Source organism: Ascaphus truei, chromosome 17 (assembly GCF_040206685.1).
Source record: "Ascaphus truei isolate aAscTru1 chromosome 17, aAscTru1.hap1, whole genome shotgun sequence".
Classification (NCBI taxonomy): domain Eukaryota; kingdom Metazoa; phylum Chordata; class Amphibia; order Anura; family Ascaphidae; genus Ascaphus; species Ascaphus truei.
The window spans coordinates 14,606,812-14,619,164 of NC_134499.1; the positions used below are offsets into that span (position 1 = coordinate 14,606,812).

Below are 12,353 nucleotides of genomic sequence, written 5' to 3' on the forward strand. Positions count from 1 at the left end.
TGTGTTTGGATGATTTCCTGATAAAAAGGAAAAGGCACAATAAAGCCTATTATAATTTCACCTTATAAAGTCTCCAATTGTGTACCTCTGTGAACGTCCGTCTACACAGGGGTTATAAAGGAAGGAACACCAATAGGAGAGAGAGGAGGAGCAGAGGGTGAAGTGGGAGACAGCAGGGATAGGTGAGGAGGAGAGGAGGAGACAGGGGAACCAGTAAGAGAGATCGCCTGCAGGGCATGGGAGGAGGACTCAGGAGACTGAAAACCCCTATAAGAGGAGCGTATGCGCGCGCCCTCTGTAATCTGAGAGTGCGCGCGCACAGGCTGCATCACGAGGCGCGGACCACCGCGGGAACACCTGCGGAGGGGAATGGAGGAACGGAGGGGACAGCCACCGGAGGTAAGGGAATGGGAGCGGATACCGAGGGGGCTTAAGAGTGGGGAACGTTGCCGCAGGGGCTTGGGGACCGCGCGGTTGCGCGAGTCTTGCGGGGCGCGCGCCAAGGTAAAGGAAAGGCGTCAGAGGCTGCTGGAGAGGGACAGGAGTGGGTAAAAGAAAGGAGACAGGCAGGGGAAGGGACAGAAAGGGTGACATCAGGGATACAAGAAGGGGAAGGAATCCCTTGAACCGTCACACTACCAAATATCTATGGGCGTGACGTCACTCGTGGGTGTCCATGAGCGGGACTCCTCGTGGAGCCGAGCAACCTCTGTTGGGATTCACTACAGTCCGTTTGAGCAAAGGAGCATAGGAGCACGGTTGTATACGCTTGATCTGTCTGCTTTATCTGTTTACTACTGATAGAAAAACAAATAAGGTAGCGCTAACTTTCTGAGCAAAAAAAATATTTCCAAATGGATATGTGTAGACGGACGCTCACAGAGGTATGCAAGAGAGACTGATTATTGTGAAATTAAAGAAGGCTTTTTATTGCGCCTGTTTCCTCAACATCAGGAAACCATCCAAACAAGGGGTAAACAAAGCTTCTATTCACTTGGGAGTATTTGTAGTGAAACACTATGCAGTTCACAACTCCCCTAGATAAGCATGTCTACCAGCCCCAAAACATATAGCATGAAATAAGCAGATATACGAAGTCTCTTAAGAATGAAAGTCTTATCTGTTCCTTGGAGAGAAAATCTTCTCTGTTCCTGGTTCAGCTCCCTTCCCTCAGGGTGTGTCAGCATTCAGGTTTAGAAGTTTTCCCTGTGTCTTGAAAGCAGCTATGCTTTGTCTTCTGGCAGAGCTGAAGACAGGTTGTGAGAGTAAAGACAATCTATCCTCTCTCTCCAAAGTTCAGCTCAAGTTGGAACAAGCTGACTGATTGGGGAGGGGGAGGATCATGTGACTGTTTTTTCTGTATAATACTAACACCTTAGCTGCATTGGGCAGGAACTGCATTAGGCAGTGAGGCATTTAAAGTGAGGTTTTTAAGTGATAAAAACAGTTAGACTACAGTTTGACTAGAGGTGACTGGGGACTGCTTCTTTCTGCAAACTCTTTAACTCAAGACAACAAACGGTAAGCTATTCAGATTACACTATGATCCCATGCTTGTTAGCCTGCATAGTTTAACCCCCCACCCATTTACAACTTCTTTCACTGCAGCCTCTCCCAAAACTGACTGCACAAAACCCTGAAACCCTGAATTGACCCTAGCATTGCAATGCAGCAAAACACTTGACAAGGTACAGGCCCACCCCTGCTGTTTAGTCTGCACACACTCACTCTGCTCACAACAGCTCCTTGCAGCACTGCCTACCTCTGGCATCATGAACCTGCTATGTCTTCTAACTTTTTTCTTTCTCCTGGCCTCATGGAGATATTACTCCCTCTATCCACTACAAACTCCTCCATCCTTGCCCACACCCAACATCACCATACACCCTGGATTACTCAAAAGCCTTGCACTATCTACTGAATGTTGGTGGAGAACTCTAAAAACCAGCATACCAACCACTGCTCACTCTAATGGAAAACACCACAAATTTACAACTTGCAAACAACTACCCAAATTTCTACTCATACTATTACTCTCTCTAGCAGGTGATATTGAAACTAACCCAGGTCCTCCCATTTCAGCTCTGTCCCATGCCCCTGAGAATTCCACCTTTAAATTCCAAAAAGGGCTATCTGTCGCCCATATAAACATCCGGAGCCTGCTGCCCAAACTGGATGAACTAAGGGCATGGTGCCTTATGCATAAACCCAAAGCCATCGTTCTTACAGAAACATGGCTATCCTCTAAAACCCCTGATGCAAATATCGCCATTCAGGGATACTCCATTTTTAGGAGAGATAGGTCAAAGAGAGGAGGAGGGGTGTTATTTTATATTGCAGACACCTTACAATTTACACTGTTACATTGCCTCCCCTTTTCTAAGCCCACCTTGCTTGTTGGCATCTACCGCCCCCCTAAAGCCCCTCTACAATCCTTGACTGATATCACCCAATTTCTTGCCTCCATTTCCTCTCTGAATGAGAAGAGTGAGCTGCTAGTTCTAGGGGATTTCAACTTCAATTGGCTTGACCCTAAAAACCACAAAATCCAGATACAACTCAAGTCACTTAACCTATCGCAACTCATTTCCCAACCCACACGAATAAACCTGAAGTCACATAACCATTCCTTGCTAGACTGGATTCTCTCCTCAAACCCCAGCAGAATCCAATCCTCTGGCATCCTTCCTGATATTTTCAGTGACCATGCAATAGTGTACTGTGTAAGGAAAATTAAACCGCCCCATTCAAGCCCTAAGGTTCTCCTCACTAGAACATTTAAAAACTTTAACCCACAACAGTTTCTGGATGACCTTACCAACTGCCCATGGCACAGAATCGATTTAATTCCCGACCCTGACTCTGGGCTCGACTATTTCCAATCCGAGTTCTTAAAACTCTGCGATACCCATGCTCCACTACGCAAAATAAGGGTACGGGGGGCCCACCTTCCATGGGTTACACCTGACCTTATAGCACTCTACCAGTTCAGGGATGCCTTGTGGAAAAGCTACAAAGTAACTGGCACTACCAAGGATCTCAATCACTACAGATGCCTGCGGAACGTGTGCACAAGGCAAACAAGGTATGCAAAAGCACAATATTACTCTGACAATCTCCACCAAAATACATCAAACCCAGCTAACTTCTGGAAGGTTATCAACAATATACTGTATTCCAGCCTCCTAACCATCAACAACCAAATAATATCACTAAGGGGATATTACTCTGACAAACCCCACTGACATTGCAAATGCATTCAATGATTACTTTGTGGGGTGTGCCACTAACTTATTAGCGAAACGCAGCACAAACCCCAAACCTGAATCTCACCCTGGGAGTACCCCTATAGTCCCACCCCCTCCCAACACTGCCCACAATTTTCAATTTAGCCCAGTATCTGAAGAGGAGATTACACAAGCGCTCCTCAAACTAAAACTAAGCAGCCAATGTGGACCCGACTTACTACAATCTAGGTTCCTACGACTTGGTGCCCAAGCCATTGCCAAACCAATTGCGTCCATAGTCAACTCTATCCTGTCTGCAGGCCATATCCCTAAGACCTGAAAAACTGCCAGAGTTGTCCCAATCTTCAAAAGTGGGGACAAAAACACTGTCTCAAACTACAGGCCAATCTCACTTCTCCCAATTCTATCCAAAGTTATGGAAAAATGTGTCCACTCCCAATTAAGCGATTTCTACACCAAGACAAATTTCCCTAGCCAATACCAATCTGGCTTTCGTCCCAAACACTCCACCGTAACTACCCTGCTAAAAGTTTGCAATGAAATCCAGTGCGGAATGGAACGGGGACAACTCACTGGTGCAGTATTCCTAGATTTTGCAAAGGCTTTTGACACAGTTGATCATGTTATCCTGCTTAACAAACTCCAGAGCTCTGGAATAGGGAAACATGCTTTAAACTGGTTTCAGTCCTACCTATCAGGAAGATCCCAACATGTGTCCATCTCAGGCTCTAACTCCAACCCCCTGGATATCACCTGTGGTGTCCCGCAAGGCTCTGTTCTGGGGCCCCTACTCTTCTCAGTGTTCATTAATGATCTTCCCACAGCTTGTAAGGAAGCCTCAATACACATGTATGCAGATGACACAATCCTGTATGCACACAGCCATAGCCTCTCTGACCTTCAACACATACTTCAGTCTGACTTTTTGAGACTCGAAAACTGGATATCCCAAAACAAACTGTTTTTAAACACTGACAAGACGGTAACAATGGTATTTGGGACCAAGACTAAATTTGTAAAGCTTCCAGTGACTGAGCTCCTGATTAGAACCAACGCTAAAACCACCCTAACACCTGTCACTAGTTTTAAATACCTGGGCTTATGGTTTGACTCCAACTTAACATTCGGGATGCACATTGATACCCTGACAACCAAGACCTATGCCAAACTAGGGGTACTTTACAGGAACAAATCCTCCCTAAGTCTCCTGGTCAGAAAGCATATTGCACAGCAGATGCTAATGCCAATTATTGACTATGGAGACATAGTATATGGCTCGGCTCCTCAAACCCACCTTAGCAAACTTGACACCCTCTACAATTCAATTTGTCGTTTTGTTCTCCAATGCAACTACAACACACATCACTGCGAAATGCTCAAAGAACTAGATTGGTCATCACTAGAGTCTAGGCGCAAATTTCACCTTTCCTGTCTCACCCTCAAATACTTTCTGGGCAAGCTACCCAGCTACCTGAACAAGCTCCTCACCCCTACCACATGCAGTACCTATCACCTGAGATCAGACTCCAAAAGACTATTCATGGTCCCAAGACTCAACAAAGTATCCGGACGTTCCTCCTTCTCCTTCCGTGCACCCCAAAACTGGAACAACCTACCAGAGACTCTCATATCCACCACCAGCTTAAGTTCTTTCAAATCTAAGGCGGTCTCACACTTTAACCTGGTCTGTAACTGTTTCATACGCTCATAATATATATTTTCTTTAACTGTGCATGCAATGTCTTGTATATAATGTATACCTTGTTCATTTATGTAACTGTAGTTGTAACCATGTATTATTTTGTTTTACTCTGTGCCCAGGACATACTTGAAAACGAGAGGTAACTCTCAATGTATTACTTCCTGGTAAAATATTTTATAAATAAATAAATAAATAAGTATGAGCTAAGGAGACACCCTTCCTGTCTCAAAAGACAGGCTTTTGTAAGCAATCTAAATCAGGCAGGTGGTGTTTATTAATTGACTATCAGCAGTTAACCACCACACTGCTAGATTAAAGGCACATTACTTGAACAGAGATTACTCCCCTGTTACAATATGCATGACCTGTTATTCCTAATTAGGAATAGAGGCTGGCTGCCTGTGATATAACTCTGATCCCAAATCAGAGACAACTGATGGAAAAAATATTATATCTATGGCGCTCCATACATACACAAATTGTGGTAAAAAGGATATATACAACCTGTAATGGTGGCTTCGTCAGGTCCCATGGTAGGCTCCACACGATAGCAGTATTACATGAAAATAAAAATAGGAAGATCACATAGCATAATACTGTAAAATGTGAAAATTCACAGCATATGTACTAATAACACAACTAACCAACAAATAACAAATGACATGGGCTGAGAAACACTGGGTATCTAATAAACAGGTATGCACATTTAATATTAGACACGGAATGAGAAAAATACAAAACGTGTTAAAATGCTCCCACTGGAAATCTCCTGCTGGGGATGAAATGACCACTTACCAGATGTAAGATGGTCACAGGCGGTGGATAATTAGAGAGTATCCCCTCTCGTCTTGGTCGGATCAGCTCCGCTGCGTATCTCCTGGCATCAGAGGCGTGCTGGTGCTCCGTAACCGTTTCCCGATGGAGCGCCCCCCTGCTCGCGTGGGAACAGCTCTCTGCAGCACAGTCAGCAGGGGCTTACAGACCGCAGCCGCAGATTCGCCGTACAGTACCCGGCACGCTGTGCGGATGGTATCAGCAGATTTGTAGATATTCTATTCTACAAATAGAATAAAGAATTGACTTTGTTTTTGTTAAATAAATCATGACACGGTGTAATATGTCATGTGTTGTTGTTCATCTGAGGTTGCATTTACCTAATTTTAAGACCTGCTAAGGAACAGATGATTGTTATTATGTCCTGATATGTAAAACCATAGAATTCAAAGAGGGTGTACTTTCTTTTTCACACCACTGTATATGGAAAAAATGTGGTGCCCTTTAGCACCTGAACAGATTATATAGTGTTTAATGGCTGACACCATTAACAAATGGCACGCATGCGCAATATATTTTACTCTCAGCGCCACCTGGTGACTGTAATGATGTATAGGAACACATAAAACGGAATGCACTATGTAGAAAATGTAACACGGCACACGCCACATTGCAAAAACAGGGATTAAATAGCACAGTGCACCGTCTGTTTCTTTTTTTCTCTGTTAATGATCGCACTAAAGTTTGCTACATCTGTACATTTCCCTCTGCTCTCTTTCTATCTCTCACACATGTATTACTTGCCCTATGTCACACACTTTATTTTTCTAGTCTCCAGAGAACATTTCGATGTGTGTGCGCTCTAGAGACGCACATGGGTGACCTACACACTGTACATGACAGAAGCCAATAGCACAATTGCATTGCCATTTCTTTTAATGGTCCTTACTGGGCGCTAATATAACGTAGTCCTAGCGCTTATAACAATGAAGAAAAAATATATGTTTGTGGACAGCTCGGGTTTATACATTAATAAAATATTGATATGGGTCAAGTAAAGCAGTTCAGGTGGATTAATGGACGCAGATATGTCTCCCATGTTTATTTACTTAGCTGTTAATGATGTTTTACCTTTATTTGCATTTTCAGGAACAGATATAAATAGGGCCTTACTGTCTGCAATGAAAATGCTCAGAAATGCCACAATAAATAAAGTATTACCTGAAATTAGCACTTCAATTATTTTGTTCCTCTCGGATGGAGAGCCAACGTCTGGTAAGCAAATTTGAAATAACGGGTGTCTTTTTGATACGCTGCCTTATTTCAGGCTTCTCAAAAATTGCAGAAGTTCTGAAGTATTTCCAGCTTATTCTGTATGTATGTGTACATTCCATATATTGCAATATTGCAGGTCTTGCTAATGTTTCAGTCCAAAACAACTTCCTCAGTACTACATGTTTTATCCCTTTAGGCAGATCCATCAATTAAATGGTTGGCTAGTAATGTATCAAATTGTTTACTGTTGCATCAATTTGCTGTTTACGGCTTTTTATTAACGTACAGGTGCAGCGGCCGTTATTCAAACATTTCACGCCTTGTATACCTCGGAATACCCACGTCATGGCTCGTGATTTCTTCCAACCTTACCGCGGGTTGACTCGTTTTTATAGAGTGCAGAAAATGGTATTTTAGTGTTCCGGTTTTTAAACACCTGCAAACTGACACAGTAGCACAGTACTGTATACATTACAATTCATTAATTTCTGCCACGGATACGCGAAGAATTGCACCCAAAGAAATCATAATCCATGAAATTCAACCGCGGTAAACACAGGCGCGAATGCCGCAGAGCACAAAACGGCTCAGTGAAAATTTGAATAATGGCTGCATCTGTATAGTATATTGCAATGTAGACTAATTTATTTCCATTATATTTGATCTAGAATAAATGTACTGTATCTAGATTAGTGTGTAATAAGGAAACTATTGTTAAATTATTAGAAATGAACTAGTATCCCATTGCTGCCACTGAGCTACAGTATGTATGGCATCAAATGCACACATTTCTTGCAATTCTTGAAATGGACCATTAACTACACGTGTCCATAATGCTGTTGCTAAGGCCCCAGTGAGCGCGGCGGGGTGCCTGGCGGCACTCGTTTCCGGTACCAGCATGACCAGGTGGACTACTGGCAACTCGCGATGGGGTGGCGAGGGCGTGGCAATGACATCACGTGGCTGGTTCGCCCTCACTGGCTGAACCACCGCCGTGACGGGGCCAATGCGCGGCCGCAACGCCAAAAGACAACATTCTTGTCTTTTGGCAAAGGCGGTCGTGCATTTCGCATTGTGCCGGGGCGCGCAGGCAGCTACAGGGGCCGGCCCCACAGAGGGCAGTACATTGGATGCGCTGCGCACGCAGCCGCGGCCACTGGGGACCTAGCCTGAAACGGCATATCCATCTTGGTGCGGGGAGCACCAGTTCAAGATGCAATCAGAATGAGAGAGAAGACAGACCTGTTCCTGATGTTTGGGGAATGTGATTACTACACAAGTGATAACAAGGTCACTCGTTGAAGAGTCTTATTAGCTCGCTTCTAACTCTAAACATTTTTTTAACGCTAATTTATCATTTCCTCACTGTAATTAATTGTTCTCCTAAAGAGACGAAGCTCATTTTGAAAATGGCCACATTTATAGTAATAAGAGAGATTGAATAGTTGAGCCAAAAAGTCCTACTGTAAAGTTCGTGACTTCAGTCCTTCATACAGTACAGTCTCGCTGCCCGAGTCTCACAGAGGTGATTCGCCAACCTCTGTATTGTTGTAGGGAAAGGGGGGGGGGATCCTCAGGCGCGTCGTTCTGCTTGTAGCTCCAGGACATTTGTGAACGTAAAAAAGATAGGGGACCACAATGAGGAATATTTCAACACATGGGTGCCTTGAATCTTTAAAGGGATAAATAAATAATGGAAAAGGGAACACACTCACATTAGATGTCTGATCTTGATCAGATGGCTGATCCTCTGGTGTGGATAGGGGGAGGGAGGGGGAGAGGAAAGGCCCCTTGATGATTCCTCAAAACAGGGAAGAGAAGGGAAAAAAGGGAAAAAATAGTGTAATAACGTTTATTAATGTAAAATAAATAGAGATTAAAAACTCACAAGCGGCCAAATAATATTGGGATAGAGAGGAGATATGTCCAGGCTCCACAGAGCGTCCCTCTAGGAGATATAGTAATAGCAGTATAAAAGAGTGGTCAAAGAAAAATTACTCATACATGATTTTTTCAGCCCAAAATATGCCATTTTGCCACATTTCCTACTGCATTGATGGCCAATGAGAAAATCACTTTTCTTGTGCAGTTTCTATTAGTTTGTAAAAAATAATATTAATAGGCTATATTTAAAACAAGAAAAAAAAACGTTTTATATTGTCAATGTATAAAAAAAACAAATTCTACTACATTTTTAGTCGATTTCAACGATAGTATTTGCTGCGATTTTAATTTGCTGCATTTGAAAATAAGTGCATTTTTAAGAGTATCTACAAAAAATGGTACTACGGTATGTTTCAGGTCCCATACTGACCTCTCACCACTACCTAATGAACAGTCCATATGGGGACCTGAAACGTTGCACTCGCCACTGCCCCTCTAAATAAATGAAAGACGCTGCGTTAAGAAACGCGTGAGTAGAGCGCTACTTTGTATCTCGTTTGCGGAACTCTGCTTTATGGAAGTGCCTCTCCACCTGGACTGTACATTAGGGAGTTCATTGATGAATAGAATAGAGACAGGGCTGAACATTTCTGAGATTTGTTCAGATAGGAAAATGGGCAGATTAGGTGGGACAAGTGGTTTTTAACTTCTGTTAAATTCTATGTTTTTTTTTGTTGTTGTCATTTTAGTTAAGTGGTTTTATTTATTAAAGTGCCCCAATCTGTTCCTATTCTTTCATAGGAATCAGTAACCAGAAAGAAATAATGGATAATGTTAAAAGAGCAATAGAGGGTCAGAGCACATTATACTGCTTGGGCTTTGGCAATGATGTGGATTACAATTTTTTGGAGAAACTGGCCTTACAAAATGGTGGCGTGGCTCGGCGTATTTATGAGGATTCAGACTCTGCTTTGCAGCTACAGGTGAGCAATCCAAACGTTAAATACTAATATTTGAACGACTTCATTTATTCTTTCTACGTTGTCACATACACAGATTGTCACGCTGACGTGTATGGAAAGGGTTAACAAACTAGCCACCCACTGTGCCTCCCGACTCTCTGCCCGGCACTCAAATGAATACACACACCCCATCAAATCTTCACGCCATGCTCCAATTCTGCGGCGAGAACCAGGATCATTTTAAGGGCCCCGGTCCCCTGTACTTCCAGAAAAAAATGACAAATTGAACAAAATCCCAATTTGGCAAACAGAGCGGTAGAACATATAGAGAAGTTTAAGCTGCTTCTAGCACTAAGCCCACTGCTACTATATGTTAGGTACGCACACTGCCTGCTGTCTACCCGCCTAAGACCGAGTGTTTCTCCACAAACATTACTTTTGTTATTACTACATATTTTTAACAGGTATTTTTTTGTAACCATAGTAACCAATGGGATCTTACCACTAACTATGCACTAATACAGCGGTGCGCAAACTGGGGGGCGGGAGATTTTTCTGGGGGGGGGTGGCACGGGCAGTTGCAGCGGTCCCGCGCTTTCCCCCAAAGCACATAAATTAAATGCCGGGGGGCCGCGCGAGGCCTCTGCAACCTTTACTTACCGAGGTTCAGCCGGCCTCAGGACGCGTGACCATGGCAACGGTGCGTCATGTGACGTCATGGTTGCCACGGTAACATGACTTCAAATGACGCCACGGGTCACATGACGTGACAAGTGACGCCGCACGAGGTAAGGGGTGGGCGCACCACCACTGGACCACCAACGGACCACCACAAAAAGTTTACATGGTTACAATACACCCATAGTCTATTGCATTTGTCTTTACACTATTCCCATTTATTTTATGATTCATTATTACAATAAAGTGTATGTTTTAAGCAATCTTACATTATTCTTATTACCTTTTCCCATTGCTTATAAGTGTGCAGCGTTAGGGTAGTTCCTCTGCTCTCTCCCATGGTCTAGTTTGAATGTATTACCCCTGTTAACACCTACACATGTCTGACCCAGGCTGAGTTGGAGTGTCACTTTCTTAGGTACACTCTGCATCTGTATCCTTTCACCATGGAGTTACCCCATCACCACTCTGCGGTAATTAGCGATGAGTGCCAATTGTTTTGTAATTAGATGACCGATCTTCTTAATGAATCTGAACAATACTCCACTCTTCATTAACAATAATAATAACTTTATATAGGGCTTTTCTGCTAATGGGACTCAAAGCACTTCATAGTTACAAAAGGGGAGAAAGAAGAAAACATGTAATATTATAAACGAGATCAAACACAAGGAAAGGTACAATACATGATGGGACGGTACTGTAGCTATTAAATGCCGGACAGGTTGTGGTTCATTATTTAAATGCCCAGATAAGCAGGTAGGTATTGTGCCTGTTTTATAGATTCCCAGAGTGGCCTCTCACATTGTACGAGGCTGACTGTCCCGCAGAGTGGGAGCAGTGTGGCTAAAAGATCAGGCCCCATTACCAGATGATCCCACTCTGCAGCAGGAGAGCAGCGTTTGGGTGATGCAGAAGATGCAGGTCTTGCCGTATTCCAAGCTGACCATACTTCTTTTTGCTCAGGGTCTTGTCTCTGTGCCTGTCTGAGATCTTGTTTGTTTCATTGAGGCAATGGTGCCCTATTCAGTAAAGGGACTATTCACAATAGCTGTCCACAACCCTCTCAACATTAGCAGAATTTATGCAACTACGGGGTTCAGCCTTTTGACACACAGCTCGTACGCCAGGTGCTAGAATTTCTTCCCACTGGCTATCCAGCTTAAGTGTGTCACAATGGATTCTTGATCGCGCATCAATATTCTTTCTGTCAGGGCGATACGTTAGATTGAAATTGTACGCAACCAGAGCGGCTAACCAACGATGCCGGTGCACCTAGCTTGGTCGAAGAAAGTATATAGGCGAGCGGTTTGTTGTCAGTATTGACCACGAAGGGAGCTCCATAGAGATAAACATGCAGTTTGTCAACAATGGACTACTCACAGATGGTGAGAATCTCCAGAACCACCCAGGACACAGACTAGGAGAGAGCACATGATGGAAATTGGCAAAACATTTGTACAGCTGAGAAAACCCGATACTGGTCAATGATTGCATCACCAAAGCTGCTAAACATAGGCTTGCTGATTTGTTAAGAACAATCACTTTAAACAGGTGTATTTCGGATACATTGATAATTATGAACATGCTCTCTACCAGCTCAGCGGTAATTAAAAAAAAAAACTATCGACTAAAGATGTGAAATCCTAACAGGTGACCAAAGACTCAGTAATAAACCTAAATTTAGCAACAACAGAGGAAGGAACCTATGAGATATTATCGGGCAGACCGACCCGGTTAGCAAATATAATATTCCAGGCACCCATTTTTTCATCCCAAAAAATGGTGTGTTTAAATGCGGCGGATGCGTTAACTGCAGCCGTTTGATTC

At 43.4% G+C, this 12,353-nt stretch overlaps 1 protein-coding gene across 1 annotated transcript in view; it reads left to right on the forward strand.

Annotated features, from left to right (window-relative positions):
- Positions 1-12,353, forward strand: part of LOC142467778 (inter-alpha-trypsin inhibitor heavy chain H3-like) — a 63,997-nt gene that overhangs the window by 31,145 nt on the left and 20,499 nt on the right. The window contains exons 9-10 of the mRNA XM_075573640.1: positions 6,874-6,999; positions 9,685-9,866. Of these exons, the coding sequence (XP_075429755.1) occupies positions 6,874-6,999; positions 9,685-9,866 (308 nt within the window). The remainder of the gene's footprint in view (positions 1-6,873; positions 7,000-9,684; positions 9,867-12,353) is intronic.